This window comes from Coturnix japonica, chromosome 6 (assembly GCF_001577835.2).
Source record: "Coturnix japonica isolate 7356 chromosome 6, Coturnix japonica 2.1, whole genome shotgun sequence".
Lineage (NCBI taxonomy): Eukaryota > Metazoa > Chordata > Aves > Galliformes > Phasianidae > Coturnix > Coturnix japonica.
Window position 1 is genome coordinate 28,884,603 of NC_029521.1, and position 27,527 is coordinate 28,912,129.

Sequence of the window (27,527 nt, forward strand, 5' to 3'; positions counted from 1 at the left end):
TGATGGAGGTCCAAGATTGCCCTCTTGAGTATGCCAGACAGCATGGGGTACTTCACTTACCACGTGATTGGCACGCGCTTTAGTTTTGAATCACTTTGGAGATGAAATTGTTGGCTTAAGCTCTGGAAATTCTGACTCTAAGTGTTGTCAGGCAGGCTGCCTTTACTTTGAGAACAAATAATTCCTTGTAATAATACTACGCTACTCGGCTTTTTAATCTATTTTTACATTGTTCAATGAGGTCCTTCACTTCTGCGTGTTTTGCAGCACCCCAAGAACTAAAGGGAACTTTGTATATGAAAAGTCTCCACTGAAGAGCAGAAATCATTTCTTAATGTAGTTCATTTTCATGGCACCTCTTACAGGGCAGGAAATTCTAAGCATTTAGGGTTTATTCTTCCATTTATCTCATAAACAAAGAAAACATTTTGCATAGCAACAGGCTTATTTATAGCACATTTTAAGATATGCAGTTCTGTTTATTCTTTCATTGATATTAATGGAAATGATCCAGAAAAGAAAAAAACACATTATTTGGAGGTCTGACTTCAATCCCTCCCATACGTTAAAGTCAGTCAGTATCTTGGGAATAGAGAGTTTGAAGGATTGGTTCTGAATTCACTTCCTGAGGGACACGTAACTATAAAACCAGCAGTCCTTTTCAGAGCTCACCTCAAACTCAACATTAGAGAGACTGCCACTTTCAGCTTGAGCTTTTGTTTTTTGCCTTACTGGCATGAATGACACATGTATACATACATACATGCATACATACATGCATACATACATGCATACACTTATTATTTTCCAGAATTACCAGACAGGCAGGCAAACATTGTTTGCAACACCCTTTGTTTGTTTACTTATGCAACTGCTGTGTTACGAGCAAGAATTACAATTATTCTTCACTGCAATCTAGCACTCTAATTCTTTGTTATCTAGTTTCCCTAATGGCAAGTAACACACATTCATATCCATACAGCCTTTCAGAAAAATTAACTCTTACCTGAAGATGCAGTTTTGGTTCCCTGCTGCAGTGAACCCTCAAAGATTCAGTTCCATTATACACTCCTGTCAACACAGATGCTGTCAGCTGCATGAGGTACAGTGATACCATTGATCCTGAAGTTGAAGGGGCTTTTGTATGAAGATCACCATCAACCAGTATCAAATAACACAACTATAGTCGCTACCTCTGTTTGGTAATACAGGTATTTCTCAAAGTATTTACCATCATGCTTTTCTTCCTAATGCTCTTCTTCACTGCATTTTTTGAGCAAAGCACGTCTTCAGAGTAACACAGGAATCCTGACTTAACGAACTCTCAGCTGTATTACCACTTTATTCACTTTACATGAGTTTATTTCATCATGTGAATGACAAGTAGTTGAGATCTCCAGAAAAGGCTCTGATGATGATAAATCAGTGCTACAAAGATGGTATTATGATTAAGATGCTTTATTTGGCTGCACGTTGTTTTCATTCTGAGGAACAGGCTTTGTCAGAGCGAGATTCTTCTGAGAAGTGCTTTGGGAACTGCCCAGAGAACAGGCTGTGTCCTTCATAAATGATGTCTGATAAATGGTTAAGCTATCTCCATTCCTTTTAATTGATTCAGAAGCCCACTGGAAGAAGTTCTGTGAGTTCTGCTGCCTTCTCTCAGGTTCCACCTTCCTTCGGCCCAAACCCTAGAAAAAAGATTGAAAGAAAAAGCCATGTAAACATATGACTTATGATCACAGCTTCACAGATGAAGCTTGTAACAGTCAGTACCCCACTGGGAAGTTAACGAAGCTGTTACCACAGTGATTTCAAGAACTCATGGTTGATCTTTAGCAAGTTAAAAATAATATTGCCAGACTTGCCTGTACAAACATTTCTGGTTGCATATATAACAGGAAATATGTTGACTTACCATCCATCACTACTAATAAACCACTTACTCTTTGCACTTCTCCAGCATACTATCTACCCAATGCTATTCAGCTGCACTTGGCTAAACTAATCTTCAGAGAAACCCAAACAATTAGGTTAATAATCTGATGTTTAGACTTCAACAAGGAAATTGAGACTACAAAATCTAAATCTTCAGGACTATCCGTTGTGTGTCCAAACACAGAGAGATGGAGCCTGACTCTTACTCTCTGCAGTTTGCAGGTCATTTATTGAAATAATGCTTGATAAGTACACAGAACTTTCTGATCCTTGTCAGTGCTGGATACTTACAAAATCAAAATACTCTCCTACATTCTGTAGACAGTGTCTGTTGTCATGAGAAGAAAATGGGAAGTTGTTGTTGACCGCACTCTGAAACACAGAAAGAAATGATAGGAAAAAACATGAATTTTCCTCACTTGTTTGGAATTCTGTTAATCTTAGTTCTTATATCCTGGCAGATACTGAAATTGCAGCTGTCTACACTCTAACACGGAAGTCATTCTCATATGTTAGATCTTAATTTGCACATAATTTTATTGGGACAAAATTGACCTGACCCCCTGTCGGTTCTACTATTCCTTATGAAATCATGAAGAGGATGAGAAATGCTACAAACAGACAGCAAAATATAAGATATGTGTCAGGATCACCTTGTTTTATTCACTAGCAAGCTCAAAGCTAATTAAAATGAACTAGAAAAGAGACCTCAAAACTGAATTAATCTGTGATTTATGTACTGAATGTCATGTAAACTGCTTGTTGCAGGGGAAGTGGAAGAGGTATTAATCACATAACTAATTCGTAATCTCATTTTTAAACAGTGTTCGTCCAGACTGTAAAATGAAACAAGGTTTATTAAAAATCAAAACCAAACCAAACAAAAAAAAAAGGACAAATGCAAAATGTAACATATTTATTTATTCAAGTTTATTATATGTAATTGTAATATGTTTAAAAGAGCTAAAAACTGAAACACCAAACACTCTTCTGGGCCTTATGAAGGACAGATGACCCCGGCCCTTCCTCAAATGTTATTTTCCTATCATGTTGGGAATCTGATTTTTTTTTCTGTAAATTCTATAGTGATTTTTATTTTTAACACTGAGGGATGTGGTTTTCATTTTCCTCACTGTGATATTCACCTCCAAACAGAAGAGGAAGTTTTAATTTCATACAAAATCTGAAAGGATCCAAACAGATAAATGTGACTGAAACGCTTTTAGAGCGCTACCTTACACACAGATTTGGGACTGAAGTCAGCCACAATACATCCTGGCATACAGGCATGTCTCAAGTAGCTATAATAACTAACATGAGGGAAAAGTAACTAATGCTGGAGAGCGGCAGGACTTTGAGTATCCCATATTATAACCGTGTAACAGCAAAATACATTCCTTCCTTAGCACAGCTGGCCATCATTTCACCCCCTGAGGCACAAAGTCTGCCAGCCTGTTGTAACTACCACAAATACAAGTCTCTTCTTTATAACTTAGCAAATGGTGCCTTGCAAACAGCCTGCCTGTCACGGGCCATGTGTGCGCAGCCACCCACCTGTTCCCTTGCCCGGAACGTGGGTGGTAGATGATCCTCAGCGCTCTGTGCTGCCTGCAGGTCCTGGCCCTGCCTCTGTGCAGAGTGTGTGGTGGACTCCAGCTGGCCCTGGCATTCTCCAACATGAGCAAACTGCAAGAGAACGGCAACGGCGATGGTTGTTAAAGAGCAATGCCATCAGAAATGTGGGTGAAATTCTATTTTCCCGGTTTTTGGGGGGGTTTTTTGTATTATTTGTATTGGAGCAGCCCCTAGCGGCCCTTGGAAGAAGCACAGGGAGCATCCCACGCACAGCACAACCCTTCCACATATAACAAACACCACGACTTGTCCAACAAGCCTCAATTCCACTGCAAACGCTGGTAGGGCTGAGGGCAGCCCGAGAGCTCGCTGACTACAGGGCAACTTCACCTTCATCACACCACTGTTCTCACAGATTAAGGATCCCTGTGTGTGATTCACCATCCCACAGATTAAGGATAAAGGATCCCTGTGTGTGATTCACCATCTCATAGATTAAGGATTAAGGATCCCTGTGTGTGATTCACCATCTCACAGATAAAGGATCCCTGTGTGTGATCCACCATCTCTCAGATTAAGGATAAAGGATCCCTGTGTGTGATTCACCATCTCACAGATTAAGGATAAAGGATCTCTGTGTGTGATTCACCATCTCACACATTAAGGATAAAGGATCCCTGTGTGTGATTCACCATCTCACAGATTAAGGATAAAGGATCCCTGTGTGATGTATCACTGAAGGACAGACAGCAGCTCCTCCTGCTGCCCTCCCATCCCTTACCCATCCCCCTGCCGGCTCAGTGTTGCGGTTTGGCCACCTCCCCTTGGGCATGGCTCCGTGCCGGTCCGCTCCCAGCTCTGAGCCCCCCCAGAACGCTGGTTGCCATGGAAGGTGTTTGTCCCCCTCATACAGGTGTCACCCCCTGAAGCCCCAGAGTTCCTTGCAGGGAAGAAGCTCACACCTTTTGATCTCTGTTCCACGCTATCCTGCACACAGCAATGAGGAAACGCCCACAGGTCTCTCACTGCCCGCCTCCATTCCTCCCCGCCCCCCCGAGGCCTTCATGGGAAAGCACAAGAGAAGCGGCGCCGCCATCTTGACGTCACCGGCGCCGCCATCTTTACGTCACGTCGCGTCACGTGATGCCCGTGCCCGCTGTTGCCGTTGAGCGGCGCCTCAGCCGGGGCCGGGCGGAACATGGCGGAGCTGTGCGGCCTCGGGGCCAGCGCCTCCATGAGGGGGGACACGGAGGAACACAAGCAGGTCGGTGGTTGGGGCGACCCCACAGCGAGGCCTGTGGGGTCCCATAGCTGTGTGAGGGAGGGAGGGAGTGCCGCTGCCGGCCTGGCGAGTGCCAGGAATGCGCTGGTTGTGATGAAGCTGTAATTGCAGGCTGTGTTGTCATCATTAAGCTTAAGTGAGTTGCTTTGTGTGTTTTAATTACCTAAATTCTATGCCGTGGGTCCGTTTCTCCTTTTAAGTGTGTGAGTTCAAAGCTTTCCGTCTGGCTATAACGGCGTGTTTTGCTGCTTGTAGCACTCACCGTGAAAGGGCACAGGAGACTCGTCCTGTTAAGCCTTTAAAGCCACAGAAACACCGACTGATTTCTCCTTTATAAAGCAGGGCTCGGTGCTGTTCCTTGGAGGCAACGAGGTGAAGAGCAGCGCTGTGGTGAAATACTCCTCAGCTCCACCACAAGCCGCCTTTGCCTGGCTGCAGGAGAAGACGGATCTGAAGCTGCCGCCTGCAAATTGGTTACGGGAGAGCGCCAAGCTGGGACCTGCGGGCACCACCGTGCTGGGCAACAACAAGAAGAGCACCCCGTTCTCAAGGTACGTGCAGCAGGTTCTTGCTGTTGTGTTTTGGTCACATCTTTAAGACTAAAGCCAACAAAAGGCCCAAGTTCACTATGTGTTTTCCAGTCAGGTATCGCTCCTACTTTTCTATCCTCGGTTTCTGCCTTCATGCTGTCTCCTTTATAAATGATTAATGATGCCTTTAATACTAATACGTTTTATATTTTCAAGTGTGTAATGATGGCTTCCATGGCACCATGATGTTGACTTCTTGTTCTCATGTCCCTCTCAAGTTGGCTATTGTCACTTGTACAAAATTAAACTAGTCTGCTTGACTAGCAGCTCTGCTTTTGGTAGGGGGTGAAAATAGAACAGGTGTGGTTTCCTTGGGCAGAAGAAGCTTTCAATATTTCCTTGCTTTGCAGAGCGAAGTCTTTGATGTCACACAGAATCACACAGAATGACCCGGGTTGGAAGGGACCTCAAGGATCATGTGGCAGGGCCACCAAACATGCACCTTTACTAGATCAGGTTGCCCAGGGCCCCGTCCAACCTGGCCTTGAACACCTCCAAGGACGGGGCAGCCACAACCTCCCTGTGCAGCCTGTTCCAGGGCCTAACCACTCTCCTAGTGAAAAACTTCCCCCTAACATCCAACCTAGAAGTCCCTCTATGCATAATGGCTTGAACTGTTTTCTTTCTAGCTTTGGAATGGCGTATGACTTCATTGACTCCATTGGAAATGACGTGGATGTTGTGTCTGATTCAGAGGTTTGTATAACTTTTAAGTTTTATCATTCAAACATATGTAAACCTTACCATAAACTACTGTCCTGTCTTTTGTTATCTATGTGTTTATTGAGGAAATGCTACTGAAACAGCTCTGCATAATTCACATAAGATGATTCAGAAAAAGGAGGATATTAATATATGAATTAACATAATATATTGGAAATGAAGATGTGTAATCATATTAATTTATGCATTAATACATGCATTAAGATATTAACATATGCATATTCTCATATGTGTTTATTTTGGATAGATGACTGCTTCAACTTAGAACTCTGTCTATGTGTCCTTTGGGTACCTGACAAATTGTTATTCCTTTGGCAAAGATCAACTATAAACCCTAAATTTCCCTTTTTTTAAGTCACTTCTGGTGGTACTTGGTTATGATGATCCAAGAGATAATGTTTAAACACTGTGCACAGCTTATACTGACGACTTACCACCATCATTTGCCATTGATTTTTGTTGATCACATTCTCATACCTGACCTCAGCAAATGCAGCTTCTTGAGAGATGGTCTTAAAGCCTTATAAAGGCAGAGATTTTATTTTTCTGACCATGCCTCCCCAGTGTTAAGAATGTATTCTTTGTGTCCACTTTCCTATGAGTTTTCTCTTACAGTGATGTATAATTATATGGAAGGTAATCTCTGTTCTCTTTTCTCCTATAAGAATATTAAGAAACTTCTGAAGATCCCTTACAGCAAGTCACATGTGAGCATGGCAGTACATCGCATTGGGAGGACGCTCTTGTTGGATGAACTAGATATTCAAGAACTCTTCATGAGATCATCTCAGGTTAACTTTCTATTTGTGACATATGCCATATGGTCAACATGCATTATTTTGTGAGTGTAGCCAGCAAGAAAGCATATATCAAAGTTCCTGACACCAGTGTGTTAGTGTAGATGATCTGCATGAAGCATATGCTGCAGCAATTGGTTTAACTACAAACTGTGACAGAGAATCTGATGTCCTTGTATTCATGGTATTGTAAGATTGAAGCTCTACATCTGTTTTTTTCTGTAATTGCCTCCATTTTGCAACTTTATTATTGTTACTGTGCATTCTCTTATCATGCACATGACTTTCTTTAATGAAAAGTTGACTTTGTTGAAATCTAGCTGCTTTTAGGTGATATTTTTTCAATAAATAACCAAGAGTTTAGCATTGGAGTTTGGATTTTGGATGTTGTATATTCATAAGGATATATATTCATAAGGATGTATATTCATAAGGATTCATGTTGGATATTCATAAGGTAATGAGGTACTTTGCTTAGTTTCTAAGTGCATCTTGATGTTAATTTCATCTTATATTGATTAGACAGGGGACTGGACGTGGCTGAAAGAGTTTTATCAAAGACTAATTGATCAGAAGTGGCAAAGGAAAAAGAAGAGTAAAGAGCACTGGTACCAGAAGGCCATCCTTTCCAAATTTCTGTATTACAGGTAACCTTATGTCTGCATGAGTTATACACTAATTTTTGACCAGCTTATTATTTTGAATTGAACATTAGAGTTTGTCCATCTTACTTCTTTATCTTTACATGGAGGAATCTGAGAGGTGACATCATGAAATAATGTGAATGTGTTCTTATTATGAGTTGTGGTATATGAAAGTATAAAATTAAGTAGCATAGCTTAACTTCTCTTGGTATTCCTTCTCAAAAATGGATTTCAGTTATGTGCAAAGTATAGCGATGCCTTCTACAATACAGTAAAATCAGTCTTTGTAGCATTCTTCCAGCATATTAGCAAAGCTGTTCTCTAAGACTGATGCATCAAAGCAAACTTAAAAATTCTATAGAGGATTCTATATTGTAAACTTCTTAATGTTTTGTCAGCATTAATGGTGATGGAGCTGCTCAGCCTGTTCCTTCCAGTTCAAAACAGCATGAGGAGGGTGCTGTTCCAGGTGAGAGCGATGAAGCAGGAAGGGCCTCCTGGCCAGCTCCTTTTGAGATGCCTTCTTCCTTATCTGAAGATCCAGGTGCCTCTAACCAGGTTAGTGTATTTAAATGGTACATCAGTTTTTGTAGGGAATATACATATTCCAAATAAAATGTTGTCTGTATTAGGTTTTCAAAGGTGCTGCCGTTATACTCATTATGTCAGAAAGACATGAATTATAGTAACTTGGCAGTATGTGCATTTTAGCTCATGCCAGTGTTTCCATGCTCAGAACTTGGAAAGAAATTGTCTTATTTTTGGTCTCTGTAATACTAAATACACATGTATTTTTTGAGAGAGAAAATTTATGGCTAAGAGCAGCGATCAGTGACTTCGCCTGAAAGGAGGCAAACTTGATATTTGGCTGGTGTGCGAGAAGCTCATGGTTTTGAGCTGCTTTTTTAGACTACTGTGAAAGTTCCATTGTGGCCTTGAATTTATTGGCGAAGAGGGAGATAAGAATCTATGAAAATGTTTGTAAAACGATTAGGTAATATGTGCAAATGCTTGCTTTGGGGTAACACAAATAGAAGGGAGCAATGTTAATTATACAACAAACTGCTATTAGTATTAGGCTCTAATCCAGGGTTTCTGTGTGGCTAGTTTTGTTTATGAATATTAATTCTAGTGATCTTGAAGTAAAGCAGTACAGGAATTGATGAAGTTTATGAGGGGATGGAAAAAACTGTATTCATGCAGTCTGGATTATCTTTATTATGCTAAATGCTAGTAGTATGCCAAATTCCTTGAATAGCCAAATTATGATGGTTCTTACCTATGTTGACCATCAGTTCATAACTTCATGTGTTCTGATACAGTTGCATTTTAAAGTGGAAGGAGAATTCAGTACTTGAAAGCTCTTAGGAAAAGAATTCTCCACTTTCTTGAGGGATTGCTGCCAAATCACACTGCAAAGAAGCTGTTGTGCATTTGTTAAGGTGTTGGTTTTTACTTATTTATAAATGAAATAAGACATGGAGATAGAGCATAAGTCTACCGCAGGTTGATAATCTGGTCCTGACCCATGGGGAATAAAGTGTTCATGGAAAATCATTCTTCCTGAAGATTACGAGGATATAAGACTGGAGGCGTATGCAATTTTATATGTATATTTTAATATAATGAGGGTAAAAGTTCTTGTCTTCTATGCTTTTATTGTTCAGAGTATGAACATACAACTTTTTTTCTATGGCTTAAGTTACCTCAGCAGTGGAATCACTCCTTATCCTTGTGCTCTTCACAGGGAAATGTGCCTCTTGAACCCTCATATATAGTGGGGCATGTGGCCTCAGCCCCCAAAGAACAAAACCTGACTCCTTTGTTCAGTGACGGGGAAAACAGTCAGGTATGATGCTATCTGTCAAATTTGAGCTCAAACACAACTTCCCCAATTTAATCAGATACTTCAAAATTTGGTCTAAATTGGAGCCAAGAGAAAAACTTAAATCTCCTATAGAAGTAGTTGTTGTGGCATCTGTGATTTCAGTCCTTTGAGTTGACACAAATGCATAGCATAGTTCATTTTGTGCTGTCTTTTATTTGCTGCTTTTGCATCTTGCTTTCTCATAATTCTGCAGATAGTCACAGAGAAATGTGTTTATAAGTGATTTATTGACCATTTTTTTTTCCTCTTAATAAAGGGACTTAAAAATGACTTTGTTCGTAACATCTTGTGGACCTTTGAAGATATTCACATGCTAGTAGGATCAAATATGCCTATATTTGGAGGTGGCAGATACCCTGCTGTGAGCTTACGTCTCAGGTGAATTGATTGCATGTGCCAGCATTTACTTGTTGTTTTGCTTTCCTATTCAGCTATCTGCAAGTTTTTAGTCAACACTTAATACTTAGATTCAGTTTAAACAATCAAATTCATGCTTCAGACTTGAGTGGCAATGGCATTATAAAATCCTGGAACTCAGGAAGTCCAATAGCTAAGTCCCATAGTCCTCCTGCGTTGGAACTTGAGATGTTCTGCTGCTTTTTCTATCTGTCTGAATCTTTATTTGATAGCAGTGGCAGTCTGCAGCCTTTCATGAGTCTTTAATGTGCATTTAAGTGTTTAAAATCCTATTAATTTAGCCTGTAACTTTTTTGTATTTATATTTTAATGAAGGATGGCAGTTGTATTTCACTAAAGTCAATTTTGAATGTCTCTAACTGCTTGTTATGCACTGCATAAGTACTTACAAAACTTAGTTCTATAGAACTTCTGTGCTCTTTTCTGTTCATTAGTACTTTGCTGATTACTTGGATACTGGTCTCTCTGTTCCTGCTTATGCACTGGCAGAGAAGGAGCAAAAACTTGAAACTTGTTTGACATATTTATCATCTTTACGTTCATCTAGAAATTAACAGTGCTTTGTTTTGAAAGGAGGTTTGGAAAGTCTATGAGAAGGCTTGTGCTATAACAAGGTGCTGCCAGTGCTGCCATTCCTTTAGAACTTCAGAATATTCCTTTAGAACAGCACTTACTATTTTGGTAATAGCATGAGGTGTAAATCTTGAAGTTTCGGTGTCAGTGTAAGCAAAAACTCAAACTGCTGAGGGAATGTGAATGTATTCCACTGTTTGCCTCTACATACAGCAATTAAGTGTTTCAGTGCCATCCACTAAGGTGACTTAAGTCTAAACCCCTTTAGTAAACATTGCTTATTTTCTGGAGAGTAAACAAAGGCTTAAATAATAACACTAGAAATACTTGTTTTTAGGGATAACAACAAGCCAATAAATGTGTTAACAGGAATTGACTATTGGCTGGACAACTTAATATGCAACGTACCAGAGCTTGTGATGTGCTTTCATGTTAATGGAATTGTTCAGGTAAGCCTGACTGTTTGTGCCTAGTCCATCAATCATTGTTTCTAAAACTGTTACAGCTGTAGCAGCTCTTTCAAGTCTTACTGTGCTGACAAAAAGATGACAAAATCTTTGTTACAAAATGAGCAATATCTGCACAGCTTGCAGGAGTCATCTAAAAATATCTGTTCTTTTTTCTGCCTCCCTTGCATGTAAAATTCCCATTTGCTCAGATGTACCAGGACAAAAAGCAAAAGAATATGGCTGCAGAAATGCATCAGTTTCTTGCATCTTAAAATCTGTGGTGCCTGTTTCTTAGTGTTTCAATTAAGAAACAGTTCAAGAGCCTGCAGATACCAGCTGGGTTTATCAGTTGCACTTGGCAGCATACGGTTGCTGACTGAGTTTTGTTGATGTTGTAGGAAGATGTTGCACTGCTTCTTTTTCACCATTTGTTCTCTATTTACTCAGTCGTAAGTTTCTCTTAGCAGTGGATCTTTTAAAGCAAGCATAATTTGATAACACTTCAATAAAACATTTTAAAGTAGATCTTAGAAATAACTGAACTTTGACACCTGTAATGGTAGATAGTTTCTTTAAGCAGATAATAGAGATTCTGCTCTGTAGATGTGTGTGGTAGTGGCAAAAGAAACCCGTCTAATCTTGTTTTAAAATATATTCCTTGCAGAAATATGAAATGATCAAGACTGAAGATATTCCCAATTTGGAGAACTCCAATTTCTCTACCAAAGTGATAAAAGATATTGCTCAAAATATCTTATCCTTTTTGAAATCAAATTGCACCAAAGAAGGACATACATACTGGTTATTTAAGGGTAAGTAAACTTAGATTAGCATAAATCTTTTCTCAGTTTATGTCATGCTGCTTAATAAAAAGTCTTGCCTTTCAGCAAGTGGGAGTGATATAGTAAAACTCTATGACCTAACAACCCTTTGTGAAGAAACAGAAGACAAATACCAAAACCCTTTTACAATGCCAGTGGCAATTCTTCTGTACAAGTGAGTTTTCAAATAACTTCTGTTGTAACTTCTGTTATTTCTTTGTGTAAACTGTGTTCTCACTAAGTCTTGTAGATGTGTTAAAACATTTGAAAAGTCTACATTTGTAGTGATGTTGCTTAAAGCTTTTTTTCTTATAGCACAAAGAAATTCACTTGTCTCTTTTTGACTTTTTCCTCTTAGAGTTGCTTGCAATATGATGCTGAAGAAAAACCAGAACAAGAAACACTATGGCACCATCAGAACGTTGCTTCTGAATTGTCTTAAGTTACTGGACAATGGCAGACATCCTCAAGTAAGTGCATTATCATTATGTTCTTGTATCTTTGTGTAAAGGCAATGGAGAACTTTTCTTGGTGGTCAGAACTGTTCCTACTTAGGCACCTACATCTAGAATTTGAAGCCTTAAAGCTACTACTTAGTTTTTGTATAATCATAGAGACATGTGGAGTCAGTCATTTGAAGTGGAGCATAAACACTCAACATAGAATGGTTTGAGTTGGTGAGGATCTTTAGGATCATCTAGTTCCATAGATGAGTTCCAACTAGTTCTGACTTAAAGCTGCTGATTCCAGTTCAAGAGCCAGATGCCTAAAAGCAGGTCACTTTAATGCACTATGTGGTCTGCTTTAGTTTATTTTCACTAGATCTGGCCCAGATTTCTTAGCAGATTTGATGCAGTATGACTCATCCCTGAGACTCACAATTCCTCTTGTGATAGGAATGTGACTGCTCTCTGAGCAAGATTTCAGGCTTTGAGTAAACTTGAGGTAGAAATCCTACATCTTGATGTAAGGAATGTTATTTTTGCTGGCATAATTATCAGGTATGATTTTTCATTAATAAGCCTTTCTGCAAATACTACTTGAAGTGGGAGGAAAAAATGTTTGTGTAGAATAAATAAGTTTCTCAACTTGCTGAATTAATCTTAGGTGTCATTGCAGAGAAGTTCAGTGAAGCAGTCTTGACCACATTGCATTTCAGGTGTTCATGTATCTCTGTCTTGAGGAGAGAGGTAGGAGGTTATGAAGTGAAGTATGCAGGCCTGAGTGCTGTGGCACACTTAAGGAAGAAATGGGTTATTTTTGTGTTAAAAATAAACCTCAGGGTGAGGAAACAGTGCTAGTTTTAGATCGTAGAGTCATGGAATCTTAGATCATGACCAGTGTGCCTTGGATTTCTGCTGATGTGCCATGTAGCCAGATCTTGTTGCTGCTGTAGAATAGCTTTTAAGTGCCCAGTATTTAGTATTTCATAACTATACATGGTCAGAGTTTCGAAATACATTATTAATATTAAAGCAAAGTAATATCAATGATATATATAATGCATATGTATTTATAATATAAACAACATTAATGCAAATGAATAAACAAGAGCAGCAGCAATGAAATGCAGACCTCTGAATGCTTTACTTTGCTGGGGAAAAACAAGTGCAGGTGGGAGCTGCTCTGGAGGGCAGCACACTCAGTGCTCAGACAAGGTGAGAATACAGGCTGTACTTGATATTGAATATCTATTTCTATGTACTGTTTACTCCTCGTTCCTAAGTGAAAGTATATTGCTGTTGCCTTTCAAAAGAGAATTCTTACATATAAATGAATTGCTGGTTTTGCTTTTTTCCTTTTCTGAAAAGATTATTGCTTCAGCAAACTACATGCTGTCAGAGCTCTTCCAGTTGGATGAGCCTAAAAAAGAAGACAATACAGACTTCCCTATAAACGGAAATTCTGATGAAAGTTACAGTGAAGAAGAGGAAGAAATGCCAGACAGTGATGAAAATGGTTCTTACAGTAACAGTTCTGATCCACCAGATGACAACAAAGCAGTGGCTATAATAAAATCTGTAGGAGAGTTATCAGTACCAGAAAAATACAAGTCCGTTCATCGAATACGTGTAAGTTATGGGTTTTTGTTTCAGGAATTTCTTCAAAGCTTCCATGGATACTGCAGAGTTCTGTTACCTGTTAGTTTAGTCATAAGGTGTCATTGTATGTTTTCTCTTATTTAGTTCTTCATTTCTTTGGTTTGTTTGGTTTTTGTTTTCCTCTGCCTCATGCTTCAGTTAGCTTTTTCATTAGCTGCTCATAGAATTAGAGATCCTCTACAAAAATATATATATATGCTGCTGTGACAGGAATAATTATGTCCACTGTAGCCATGTTTAAGAACTGTGAATGACCACAAACACAAAACAAAGATAAACACAGCCTTTAACTGCTGAGCCCTTCAAAGGTGAAGTGCTGCTTTGACTTAAAGGCTGCCTAAATAGCTTTTTGAATTGTGGGTCTGCAATTGCAAACAGTCTGTGCATGTTTTTGTAATTACTGTTATGATATAGAAATATCTATTCTTCCTCCTTCTCCTTAAGCTCACTGAGAGACCAAGTATAGATGTTAACTTAAATCCTGTAGTGATCACCAGGTATGAATTGCTGTCTGAAACAACAGAATTACCATGATGCTTTTCAATGTGGAGATCAAACGTTGTATCAAGCTTTTTTTCATGCAGTCTTTTGTTTCTTATAGCCAGTAGTGTTGATATTTTGTACTTTGAACTTCTCTTTCTTCTGTTTTTGTTATTGTTCCCTGTTACGCCCTCAATCAAGCCTAGCTGTGCATTTCCTGTCTGCCATGGTGCTGAAGAGCGTTGCAGGCTTGTGCTTAGCTACGTCCTGGAGGTGAGTTCACTACCAGATTTGTAATGGTACTTCAGCTAATGTACAGTTCTTCATGTGTTGGGTATTTATGAAGTATTGATTTCAAAGTGAATTAAGACGGTTTTTCTTGCAGGGCTTAAAGTCTGTTGACAGCAGTGTTAAAAAAGAGAGTGACCTTCCTGCTGCTGACCCCAGCACACCAATCCCACTGAAATATGAGGATGAATCCACCAGTGGTGGTCCGGAGTGTTTGGAAAAACAGATGGCCTTATTTTTAGACAAAAGTAAGTTGTATTGTGCAAATAAGACCTTTCCAGTACCAACACAAACTGCTGCCACTTCATTTTGGTTGAGGAAACAGTGTACTTGTGTGTTGCTAATTATGCTGTTGTATTAGCAAGAGAAAATACAGAGCATAAAAACAAAATTGGAGATGATAGTCTGTTCCTATTTAAATATGAGTAGTGTATTTGGGATATTCTGCATATCAGAATATCTTTTGTTCATAAACACATAATGCTACTGTTCCTTATTTAGTTGTACCTTTCACGTGATTTCCACAAGGGCTGAGGAGTTTGTTTACCCCCCCATGTTTACTGATGGATATTACATTTACAAATGCATTACAGTTATAGATCATAGATACTATAAAGTTAAACAGGATTTCAGCATTAATTTTTTCCTGTAGCTTTAAATTGTGGAAGGAAGCTCCCAGAAGTTCTGCACAGTGCTGCTAATATGGACTGTGTGATTTGTTTGTATGGAGATCTACTGCAAAATTGTACTGAGGTCAGCTCAACAAGAACAGTGTGCTGATTTCAGCTGTACTGCAGCCAGGCTCTGTCTTCTGCTTTTGCTCTTTGGTGACACATTGCAGCTGCTTCCTTTTTTTATTTAGAAGCATGAGTTTCTTGGAAAGTGTGGGAGATAAATATTGCAAAGATCTCAAAGACTTTACTTGATTTCTGGAGCTGCACTGAAATAGCAATGGTGTCCTTTGGCATCAGGACTCCTAATGTGCTTGAATTCTCTGTCTGCTGCTTTGTGCTTCCATAATCACTGCAGCATCAGAGGCAGAACCATGATCTTACACTGATGATTATCTTGGAACTGGTGTGGGAAAGTCTTTGGTCTTATTTGCAGGAACAATTAGATTATCTGGTTTCTGTAGTGCTGGACAGTTCCTTAATTTGAGGCAGTTAATACAGAAATAAAGCAAATATCATAAAGATTTGGCAGAACTCATCACGAATCATGTCTGCTACCGGAAGGAGTAGCCTTGGTTGTTGCACCAGTGTTTTGAAAGCTTTGAGAATGTTGGAGTTCAGCTGCATTGGCACTGTACTCTTTGTATTCAGGTACAAGGCTTTCAGGTGAGAGAAGTGGAGAGGTTCCAAATGTTGGGTCCATTTTGTAGATGAAAAACACAGTACCATGCAAATCAGCATATACTCCAGTGTGGCAATTTACATTCTGTCTGTATGCTGAAGTAGGGTCAGACCTCTGGCGTATTGTATGGAAATGAGATTTACTGAGGAGGTTCTGTTTGTTACAGTGGGCTCGTTTCAGAAGGATAAGCATTCCAGTCAGTCAGGAATGATTCCTGGATCATGGCAATATAAAATGAAACTCCAGCTCATTCTGAAGTCATCAAAGGCTTATTATGTCTTGTCTGATGCTGCTATGATTCTGCAGAAGTACGGGAGGGCATTACGATACATCAAACTGGCTTTACAGTGCCACGGTAAGTTATTGGAGTTGTCACCTCTATATTGACACACTTCACAATATCAAATACTTGTATGCATGATTTAGCTTAGTGGCATGCAGTGACAAATCATATGCCTGTGTGTTTTGTTAAACTAAGTGTCTAGCTCATCCTTCTGGAGAGAAGGAGGTAGTAAGAGTAATTTGCTCATCACCGTTTGGTTAGAAGGGTGCTGCCATTTTGATGTGGTGGGAAAACTTAGATCAGACTTGACATTTCTGAGCACTGAAGCTGGGAGTGTTCAGTCCTAGTAGCAGCACAGAGGTAACCTGGGTTCTTAGTACTGTCACAGCAAGCAGTTGTTGATGCTCTGGTGGTTCCCTTTTCATTTAAATGTTCACCTTAGATACGCCTCTAAAATGAATTTGATTCAAGGAAAGTGAGGGGGGTGGAGGAGAGAGAATTGGGCTGTTTAGGGTATCAAGTAATCAGAAAATGGTATACACGTAAAACTTTAGTACTGCTGTTTTGCTTCCATGTTTGTAGGATGTGAGGTGATGGGGTGGTAAAACACAAAGCAAGAATGCTTGATCTTAATTCAAAGCATCAGTATGTATAGATTTTCAGTCCTGGGAGGACTTAAATTTAACTGCACTGAGACTATAACTGACTCAAGTTAATCCTGAAATGCAGTTTTCCCTGGTTGAAGTTTAAAATCTGAGAACAGCATTTGTAATCGTCAGCGTTGATGCACATATTCAAGGAAGTAGTCACTATTCCTCAGCTGCGTAAGTGTGATTTTAAAACAGGTTAGTTACTCTCTGAAGAGCATGTGCTGTCTTGATACAGGGAATGAATATGGGAAGTAACATAGAACTAATTACGCTGTCGGTCTGTGTCAAAACTTAGGAACTGTGATCCTCTCCTTCCTTCTCCTTCACCCATGGGATTCTTTTCTTTCAGATACCTACTGTTGTCTCTCTGCCAGCATGCTTCCTGAGGTGTTAGTATTTCTTTGTCAGTGCTTAACACTTTGTGGTGATATCCAATTAATGCTCGCTCAAAATGCAAACAACAGAGCAGCATACCTTGAAGAATACAACTACCAGACAAAGGAAGACCAGGAAATACTACACAGTCTTCATAGAGAATCCAGCTGTCAAGGTATGGCACAGGTGTAAGATAAATGTCTGTTATGTAGGTAGATTATGACAGAAATCACTTTGCTGTGCTTCGTCCAGTCCATGCAGCAGTATCACTTCCAGAGGAGAGCTGGCTATGTCTCATTCTGTTTTAATCAGAGAAAACACCTTATGGCAGACACAATAAGTTATCAAAATATTGTATGGCGTGCCTGAAGTTGTAATGGGCTGAAGGCTGAAGGCCCATTAGTTGTTTATGTCCTGAGTAGATTCTGTTTGTGTGATCATTCTGACCTGGATCTTACCCTTGGTCATCTTACTGGGTGATTTTTCTCTGTACTGTCAGAGGTTTGGATTTACTTGGAAATGCTTTTTGACATGGAGACATTGTTTTGTTTTTTAGTGTTTGCCTGGGCTACTGACTTATCTACAGACTTGGAATGCCAACTTTCAGTCAGCTGCAAATGTTACGAAGCAGCTTATGAAATCTTACTTTTCAGTAACTTAAAGAAGCAAAATCCTGAGCAGCATGTACAGGTGCTGAAGAGAATGGGTAACATCAGGAATGAAATTGGAGTCTTTTACATGAATCAGGCTGCTGCAGTGCAGACAGAGAGAGTGGGTAAGCATTCTTGTTTTGCTTCTTACTGTATACTGTTCATTTTAAAAACGTTTAGTCACTAATTGTGAAGGAAATCTTGTCCATTTCTGATTATTAAGATGACACTTAAATAACTTTGTAGTAAGCATCAATTCTTTGTAAGGGTAGATAACAGCAGGGCAAAGGGAAATGGTTGAAGAATTCATGCTCCAAAGAATTTGCATTAATGGAAAGCCTTGTGTTTTAACTTCAGTGAGTAAGAACGTATCAACAACAGAGCAGCAGCTCTGGAAGAAAAGCTTCTCTTGCTTTGAAAAAGGCATTCAGAACTTTGAGTCAATTGATGATGCCACCAACGCTGCTCTCCTGCTGTGCAACACGGGAAGGCTCATGCGAATTTGTGCTCAAGCTCATTGTGCAGCTGAAGGTGACTTCAAAAGAGAATTTTCTCCAGAAGAGGCCCTTTATTATAATAAGGTAGTACTCTACTTTTACAATGACCCATACCCTATTCTACCTTATAATGCAGAAGTTACATAAAGAGCTTAGAATCATTTAAATAAAGTGTTGGTATGGACAAGGCGGTGGCTTATCTAGATACAGCAATTGGGAAGACTGATAAGGGGTTGTCAGGTTCTGACTTTGTGTTAGTTAAATGTAGTGAATGTTTCCTTTTGAGTGTGTAAAAAATAAGATGCAAAATAGCTAGCACTGGACTCTTGCCCCAGGATAATGGTTTCCAATCATGTTCATTATGTGGGATAAAGCAGATCAGTGATTTCTTCTGTGTTGGTACATATGGGGTATAAAAAGTTACCTAGGGCCAGAGTGTCCTTTGGAAGTAACTTGGCTTTATTCTGATGGGTAAGTCAGGACTAATATTGTGATCAGAATGAGTCTAAGAAAAATACTGGTTAAGGAGCAAAGGTATTTTGAAATGCTTCCTTTCAATGCAAGTAGAAAGACATGAATTTGTAGTTGCTATGAATGTATAGTTACTGCTTAAATTTATTTTATAATCTATAGGCTATTGACTACTATCTGAAAGCACTAAGATCTCTTGGCAAGAGGGAGATGCATCCGGCTGTTTGGGATTCTGTGAACTGGGAGCTGTCTACCACTTATTTCACTATGGCAACTCTACAGCAGGATTACGCCCCGTTATCCAGGAAGGCTCAGGAACAGGTAATGCAGTGGATTTGTGGCATCTACTCAAAGAAGCTATTTTCTTGAGAAACGGAGCAGCAAGACAAGTTGATGCTGGAATAGCTTGTAGAAAAGCCTTATAATCTAATAAAAGTTTGAAGTAGCTATTGCAAATCATAAAATAGTTATATGAAGATCTTCAGTTTTGCATTGTAAAAACACGTTTTAACCCTTAAAAGTCCATATAATGTGATTACTTTCCAACTGGAACACCACTGCCTGATTTTCTTTCCTTGTAGATAGAGAAGGAGGTCAGTGAAGCCATGATGAAGTCTTTGAAGTACTGTGATGTTGATACAGTGTCTCCACGGCAGCCTCTCTGCCAGTATCGCGCTGCAACCATCCACCACAGACTTGCTTCAATGTATCACAGTTGCCTCAGAAACCAGGTACTAGCACCCTTAGGCTGTTCTGTATAAGTTCCATGTTTAACATGTAATGATTGTAAAGGCAGATGATTATCCTCCTAACTGTAGCTGGAATATGCTTGGGGAAATATGAGCGGACCTGTATTTAAGTCAGTGTGATGTGCAGTTATTTTGAAGTGAGATGAGGAACCACTGTTTGTACCTCTTGTTTTCTGTATTTTTGTTAGTGGGTGCTTTCATAACATATTAATTGTCTGGCATTTGCATGTATCCTACTCTGAGCACAGGTTGGCGATGAGCATTTGAGGAAACAACATCGTGTACTTGCTGATCTTCATTACAGTAAAGCTGTAAGACTCTTCCAGCTCTTGAAGGATGCACCCTGCGAACTCCTTCGCGTGCAATTGGAAAGAGTGGCATTTGCAGAATTCCAGATGGCAAGTAAGTTTGTCTTTCTACAATAGAGATGCTGTGTTAACTGTTTTATTTCTTTTCTGAATAACTTTGAATAGAAGTAACATACTTATGAGGATGCAGCCCACTTGGGAAGAAAGGCATTTTTGTCATGCTGTTCTTCAGTTGCCTTTGATGGTATACACTTCATGTGAACTCCTGTAGTCATTGGGTGGAGATAAAAGTGCAATCCAGAATGAGTTGTTAATAGTGTCCTTGATTATTATTTTTTTCCCTTTTTCAGGTCAGAACAGCAGTGCTGGGAAATTAAAGACGTTGTTTGGGGCCCTAGATATAATGGCTAAAACCAAGTGTGCGTTCCAGCTTATCAGAAAAGAGCTTGCAGCAGAGAGTGAGCAGGTAAATGAAAATCAAGTTATCTGATTGACTGCTCCCACCAATCTTGTGCATTCATACACAAGTGGTCAATTGGCAATTAAGCTATTGCTTGTCTACTTCTCAGTCAACTTCGTTAAATTGAACAGGAATGGAACCTTCTGCAATTCACTTTCAGCCTTTATGTGGAAGTGGATGAAATAACTTAATCTAGAACTTGCCTTTATCTGAGTGGTGTCAAAAGTTTCACCTCTTCCCCCAGCACTTTTGAACTAGAAATTGCTCCAAGAATTGTCTTCCTTTTATTTTTTTTTATGCACAGATCTCTGGCTTCTGAGCCTTTTTGTCCCTCTTTAGTTCTAGGAATTTCTTGAGGTGCTGAATGGATTAAAACATGCCTGCATGTGGCCCTATACAGACTCAGTCTTCGAGTGAATGGGATTGTGTAACTGTGTATTACCTCTTAAATACGTTACTTTAAGACCTGTACAACATAAACAACTATAGAGAGAATTCCTTTTTAGTATTTCAGTATTAAAGTGTGGAAGGGTGTCTGCAGCCACTGTTCTTGATGCCTAAATAACTAACTACTCGTATTTGCTGATGTACAAATCCTTTACTGGCAGTTTGAGCAACAGATTGACTATTGACATTTGTATTTTCCTGGTAGTTTCATAATTAAGTATTACAGTACAGAGATTTAACAAAAGCACTTGTCATAACTTGTGTGCAGTCTGACTACAAAGTAATTACTGAGGTCTCATAACTCATAACCATGAAGTCATAGTAATTGTGATGTTGGTGCCACGCCTGTAAAGTATAAGCTAACCTGCAAAGTATGGTCATCTGGCCTGAGTACTACTTCTAACTGTGGAGTTGAGTGACGTGTTTTCCTTTGTTTCTCTTTTTGTAGATAAACAAGGGTGAGAGTAATGCTGAGAGTGTATCACCTAATGAGTCCTCCACTGCCCTTAACAAGGAAGAAGTAATGAAGCTACTCAGTATTTTTGAGTCTAGAATGTCATTCCTTCTTCTCCAATCTATTAAGTTGTTAACTTCGACAAAAAAGAAAACTGGGTAAGCTAAATCTTCATATGTATACATAAAATATGGTTTGGATACATTAATCTGCACAAACAATACTCTTATGAATGCAAGGGTGTGTGATGTTTGTTCCCTTCTGGAGCAGACTTCTGTGTGGAGAAGGAGTTGGGGTGTCCATTGGTCGTCTGAAGCTGGTGGGTTTTAGGTGTAATTGAGGGAGTGACCTTCGCTTTGTGGCGTGTTTTTCCTCTAATTTTCTGACAGGATTCCAGGACTGAGCAGACAAAAGCAGACTAATTCTTTTCCAATAAGAAATAAGCTTCTAGTAATCTGAGAAGCACAATACAGTTATGAATCATGGATGCTTTATCACTCTCTGTGATAGCTTATCCTTCATAGGATATACTTTCATGAGCATAAATTGAACAGAACGGCTTGACTTGTACTGTTGTAACCAGTTGTCATACTTGTTGCTATCCTGACTCTATTTATTCACTTATTTAAAATGTAATTACTTGTTCTCTACATTAGGGGTCCTTTGTCTTACTGGCATCAGTCTTCATCTGTGGCAGGATGCTTGAAAGTTAGTGAGGGGGAAAACTGCTGTGTACTAGCAGTGTACAGTATGAATCACAGTACTACTGAGATTAGATCATGATAATAAAATACACCAGTGACAGCATAGGTAAGCACATACAGTTCTTCATTATAAACATAGGCAGACCGGTAGTGCTGCAGACAGAAGGATGTAAATGGAGAAGGTGTCTGCTGTCATTAGCTTTCTAATGCCTGATGGAGTGAGCTATGAAGCAGTCTTCTGTCTCAATACTGCTGTGATCTGTGGCAGTCTAATTCCTTGAATTGCTGTTCTTTCCACTGGTTAAATACAGATATGTTTTGATGTTGTTTTTAGGATCCAGGGAACACTCCCCCCCTTAGTGGAAGATACGTGGCATACAGTTATTTCTACTGTAGCAAAGTTAATTAATGGAAATGGGGGATTAGGAGATTTTTAGAAGTTAATTACTTGTCACTTTGAAACAGTGCTGATGCTGATGTTTGTTATATGAAGTTGTGAACTGGAATAATCTTTTACAGTAAGTTGCTTGCTGTTAGGGGCCTGGTAAGTGGGAAATGATGAGACTGAAAGAAAACCTCTCTAACCTCTCTGCCTTTCTAGCAGTGGCTTATGTGCCTTGTTAGGTGTGTTCACTTCCAGAAAAGCTTCCACAAGGTGGCAATCTGAATATGTAGAATGCAGAGGATTGAAGTACGACTTGTATGTAACCATGCAGCTGTCCCAAGTAGCTGACTCAGCTGTTCTCGTCACTTTGTGACCTGGCCAGGTGTTGTGTAACAAACTCTTCTCCTGTGCTTCTCATGGAGTCTCTCATGAATGAGGTTTTTTGCTGAAGATTTCATACAGGGAATAGGTTACAGTAAGGTGAAATGGGAGTGCTGCTGTAACATCTTAAACTTCTTTAAACAACGGTGGATTGAGGCTCACCATAGCACTGTTTTTGTTTAACCTTCTGTTGAACCTTTCTGGTACCTTTTGCAGATTGAGCGTGTGTTTCCTTAGCTCTGCTTTACAGAAGGAGAAAACGTCTGTCTTCTGTTTTAATAACAGGCAAACTGAAAAGGGAGGAAATGAGCAGCCATGGATGCTATTGCAGGGCCTTAGATGTGCTTTGGCAGAGAGCAGAACATGTGGAAAAGCTGATGGTTGATAGTGAGACTTGCAGACCAGCAATAAAACTGAATGAAATCAGTTTTACCTTCCAGAAGTTAAATGCATAAACTGAACTGAACTGGGCTGCATAAATCAGAGGGAGAAGTAATTGAAATTAATACTTTGCTCTGGGAATTCTTGTAGCTTATCCTGGAAATACTTTGCATTTCAGTGGCTTTTTATTGACTACCTGTTCTGTTTTATAATTAAATCTGTCTGATTTCTGCCAAATGTCATAAATTTAATTTGCTTTACCTTTTTTGTAACTCCCTGAGTATTCACAATTAAACTGACTGCTGCTTGCATGCATGCACACTTCATTTAGTTATAATGCTAATGGCAGCATTTTTTTTCTGATTCAAGTCATTTATTTATTGGTCTTGGATGTTAAATGCAGGGTGACAGTGCTGCCATAGACTAGCTCTTGTTTGATAAATTATTTTCAATGATGTCTGTCGAATGGAAAAAAAGGATGGGACATTAAACTGCAGACAGGCAAGAAGCTCTTCTGTGTAAAGCTGTTGGGTGTGGAAAAGTCTCCAAAATACAGAGATAATGTAGATGTCTGGAACTTAAATGGATGGTAAAGTCATGGACTTTAGACTTGAACAGGAAAATGTCCGTAGTGGGTAAGCAGGGTTGGGATCTGACAAATACAGCAGCAGGCAACTGGAGCAAGTAGCATCTCAGGAAAGGTCTGATGTCTGCTGGCTTTTGGCCTGATCAGATGAGACAGACTCTGACAGAAGTACTGGGATTTGGCACAGAGACACTGACTGGAGGGTTTACAACGTGAAGTTAATAAAATGGCCAGACTGAAGTTGAAGAAGTTTGGAACTCCACTCCTTATCCTTCCTGCAGTAGGAATAGAGGCTCTGACTGCAGTGCTGTGAAATGCCAGGAAATGGGAGCTAAGGAAGTGAGACTTAACGAATCAAAGCATCAGCCACGTGGTTTCAAAGAAATAACATTATTGTTTGATAATTATAGAATAAAATATTGTGGTCAGGTTAATAACTTTTATTATCTGTTTATTTTTTAGGAGCATTAATGAAGAAGAGGTCACTCTTAAGACAAACAAACAAGTTTACTCTCTTCTGTTGCGTGCAACTGCTAACAAAAGTCTGACCCTGCTAGAGAGAATAGAGGTAATCTTAAACCTGCTGGAGCAGCTGACTCAGAATAGTGAAGCCAGTAATGGTGGAATTCAGTGACTTCAGTGCTGCAAAAGAGCAGTAACAGTGCCTTGTGAATGCATGGGATCAGTGGTATTTTTTCCCATGTGGTATTTGTATTTATCAAAGGTGATAAGCGTACTGCCTACGTGGTTAACACAGGACACCTGGGGAAGAGTAGGAATTCCCTGTGAAGCTGTGATGACTTTGGCATGGTTTGGTTATTAGCGTTTCTTTGTTTGAAATGCAAAGTTGAGGTTCTGGATACAAACTATGTATGGTGTTCTTTTTTTTTTTTTTATCTTGGGAGAAAAGCACAATGTTTCTCTTTAAGGCTTTGCAGCAATGCAAACATTTTGCATAGGAATATAACCTCACAGTTGCTCTGTTTGATATTTAACGAGATAGACTTTGTAAGCAAAGCTTTATTGGAATACTTTAACCAGGAACAGGAAACCAAGCAGTGCAAGGAGGTTTCTGTCGGATGCATGGATACATTTCTCTCATTACAGTCACTATTCTGCACAAAATGTGTGCCTTCCTTGCTTTGATGCAAGGTTCTTGCATTTGCCATTGCTGGTGTTTCATTTGCAACAGGAGGTGAATGATCTTTGCTGTGTTGGAATTGATCCACAATAGTGTTATCTTTTTTCAGACTTGAAACTGTGAATAAAAGCATATTTTTAAATAAATATTTATTAAATAAACCTGTGAATTGTGTTGCACTGTTTGTTATGCTCCCACCAGTGAGGTGGGCTGTTGAGCAGAAGCCCCCCCCCACACTCAGACACAGACTGAATTAAATATTTAAGCTGTGTGTTTGGAGGCAGTGATTCTTAATGGCACAGAGATGGAGGTTTTGGTTGTTTTTGTATGGGGTGTGTTGTTTTCTCCCAAGGGAAAACGGTTTACAGAAGCCTTTAGCCTTACGATATTGGTGTGGTTTTACATTTGTATCTTTAAGACTGTTTTCAGGAGGAAGCTGAGCTTTCAGATGCAGCACAAAACCTGCCTCACCTGAAGGGAGGAAATACGACTTGTGAAAGGGGTGAAAAATGAGGCTTAGTGTGTCCCTGATTTCTGCTGCTTCTGCTTTAGACTGAGTGAGTTGTATGAAGTGGTGCACAGCAGGTGCTTTTGTTCTGGTGTCTTTGCCTGCTTTTCACCTGGGGCTCAACTACATCTACCACCCCTTGTGCTGTCCTTGCTTCTCCGGAGCTGAAAGCTGCAGGGAATTGAACAGCAGGTTTCTGAAGCAAGGTAAAAAAGCATTGTGCTTGAAATTGAGGTTGTCAGGAAATTTGGCAGTGGTGGAGGGGTGTGAGAAGCATGTTCATGACAATCTTTTCTTCAGAGCTGAAGGGTAACTAAGAAGGTTTTGCTGAGATCAGTGAGTCTCAGGTACAGGGAACGGAGATGGTTTTGGCCAGAGGATTTCCTGCAGCTGCACGTGGCAGGTTCCCCCTGCTAAGGGGAAGTCATGCTGAAACTCACTGATTGCATCCAATACAGCGGCTGTCCCAGTGTGATTTTCACTTCTAGAGGATGAGTCCCAAAGGTCTGTCCCAGAGAACAGTCTCTGGTTGCCCTGTAGCTCAGACAGGTGATGAAATGGGCTGTTTCAGAGGAGGCTTTGATTGTGTTTTATTGGTGTTGTACCACACAGATCCATGCTCAAACACGGTGCTTTCTCCAGAGTATCGTTTACACATTTCTGCATCCAGGAGAAGCAGCTGCTCATGTAAATGTGTGCTTCTCTTCTGTGGGCTTTAAGTATTTGCATTGTGACTGTCAGCCAGATTAAGAACATGGCTGCAGAGTAAGCCCTGCAACTCTTACTGTGTAAAGTCTGATACTGTGATCTCTGTGAGCTCTTCTTGCTTTCCTGTAACAAAACAGAATGGGAGAATGTCAGCAAGGCGCGTGGATCAGGTCTGCAGTCTGCCAAATAGCTTACTGATGGAAGTGCTAAGCCCTCTCTGGTTTAAGAATGCTACAGTGGTTGGATAAGACAGAACATTTCCTGCTTCTTGATACCACAGGCAGACTTGCATCACAAAGCCAGCAGCTGGGTGAGTAGTTTGTTTCATAGGTGAACACTTGTCTGCAGGGAACAGGCTTGTGTGGTGCTCTAAAGACAGGCTGGGAACCAAGGGCCCATTGCAAAGAATATTATCTAGGCCCAAGTGCTGCACACTGAACCAAGCTATACAGCTCATATTTCCTGTTTGTTAACACATGGTAAATATATCTGAATCCAAAATGCAGCTGTGATGGTGCCTGGGTCACACAATGGTTTGCATGGCCTCCGTGTCCCATTAAATGTGATAAGTACGTATTATGTGGAGGTGACAGAAGCTGATAGTTCAGGCCTATTTCTGTAGGTGTCTCCACAAGAAACTGAGGAATTAAACAAATATTGGATGTGACTTAGGATAACAGAAGAATTTGCTGCGTACTGTGTGGGAGCTCAAGCTCACATAGATTCCTTCAGCTTCCAGTCCTTATTCTCTCCTCTGACAGACCCCGTCTTCCCTTCTTCCCCTGCCCCAAGGCATTAGCTCATGCAGATCTTCTCCAGCTGCCTTCTCTCTCAGCTGAGTGAGGTTTGGTCAGTCCTGCAGGGGACTTGACCTGTGGAATTACCTCTGAATGCAGAGATGAACAGTACTGCACACTATTATGACAACACTGCCCAGCTCTGTCTGAATGTTTAACAGCTTAACTTCAGTTGTCCTTAAAGGGGGTGGGGGGAGAAATAGTGTCGGAGAAAGTCAACAATAGCTTCTTACTCATCCTCTTCCTTCTCTCCTTGGGAGCACATCCATGCAGAGTCCTGCAGCTACATCCAGTTACCATAGTGATTCTAGTAGCCTTCAGCAGGTTCTTTTTTAATGATGAAATATTCCACCCACTGCTTAGCAGTATCTTCCAGCAATTAGTCGGTTTCTGAGATCCTGTTTCATCTCAAGAAATAGAACTGCTCCATAAAGCACAATAGTTGTATTACTGTGCCTGGGCTGACTGATGAATCCACATATACAACTTGAAGCTATTTCCATTTATATTAAGATAATTGGGTTCAGATTAACTCTTATCCTAGGTACAAAGCTTCTTACCTAATTGGAAATTCGGGTCATACACTTAGAATTAAGCTAATAGAAACTTACAGCAAAGGAGGGTTTCTGTGTCATTCCATGAACTTTAGTGCTATGCTAACAACATGAGTGACTT

General features: G+C 39.9%; 2 protein-coding genes and 1 long non-coding RNA gene across 5 annotated transcripts; 1 reads left to right on the forward strand and 2 right to left on the reverse strand.

The window, feature by feature from the left end:
- Positions 1-1,340: 1,340 nt before the first annotated feature.
- Positions 1,341-4,416, reverse strand: TEX36 (testis expressed 36). Its single transcript, XM_015867519.1, is given in 5 exon segments — positions 1,341-1,556; positions 1,559-1,688; positions 2,227-2,307; positions 3,490-3,621; positions 4,292-4,416. Coding segments are annotated over 5 exon segments (471 nt in total). The 5' UTR covers positions 4,343-4,416; the 3' UTR covers positions 1,341-1,479.
- A 65-nt stretch (positions 4,417-4,481) lies between these two features.
- EDRF1 (erythroid differentiation regulatory factor 1) lies at positions 4,482-25,000 on the forward strand. 3 transcript variants are annotated; one of them, XM_015867505.2, is made up of 25 exons: positions 4,482-4,774; positions 5,132-5,343; positions 6,012-6,078; positions 6,771-6,896; positions 7,425-7,549; positions 7,945-8,104; positions 9,294-9,395; positions 9,691-9,812; positions 10,762-10,873; positions 11,538-11,685; positions 11,761-11,869; positions 12,053-12,164; positions 13,506-13,766; positions 14,478-14,549; positions 14,662-14,812; positions 16,084-16,272; positions 17,200-17,400; positions 17,782-18,000; positions 18,233-18,456; positions 19,006-19,164; positions 19,425-19,574; positions 19,841-19,994; positions 20,251-20,366; positions 21,256-21,419; positions 24,161-25,000. In XM_015867505.2, exons 1-25 carry the CDS (start codon positions 4,709-4,711, stop codon positions 24,330-24,332), a joined length of 3,693 nt encoding a protein of 1,230 aa, XP_015722991.1. In that variant the 5' UTR covers positions 4,482-4,708; the 3' UTR covers positions 24,333-25,000. The 3 variants fall into 3 exon arrangements, with proteins under 3 accessions (XP_015722991.1, XP_015722992.1, XP_015722993.1); XM_015867506.2 differs by having other exon boundaries at positions 5,135-5,343; XM_015867507.2 differs by lacking the exon at positions 9,294-9,395.
- LOC116653618 lies at positions 24,580-27,061 on the reverse strand. Its single transcript, XR_004307798.1, has 2 exons — positions 26,753-27,061; positions 24,580-26,178 (listed from the first exon to the last, which is right to left on the reverse strand). It is a non-coding gene; the product is annotated as an uncharacterized LOC116653618 (long non-coding RNA).
- Positions 27,062-27,527: the final 466 nt, after the last annotated feature.

Bases quoted from the DNA above. Each gene is read 5' to 3' on its own strand.
- EDRF1 (XM_015867505.2), top strand. From the start codon at position 4,709: ATGGCGGAGCTGTGCGGCCTCGGGGCCAGCGCCTCCATGAGGGGGGAC. The intron at 14,550-14,661 runs GTGAGTTCACTA...TTTTTCTTGCAG, and splicing joins TGCTTAGCTACGTCCTGGAG to GGCTTAAAGTCTGTTGACAG. The intron at 16,273-17,199 runs GTAAGTTATTGG...CTTTTCTTTCAG, and splicing joins ACTGGCTTTACAGTGCCACG to ATACCTACTGTTGTCTCTCT.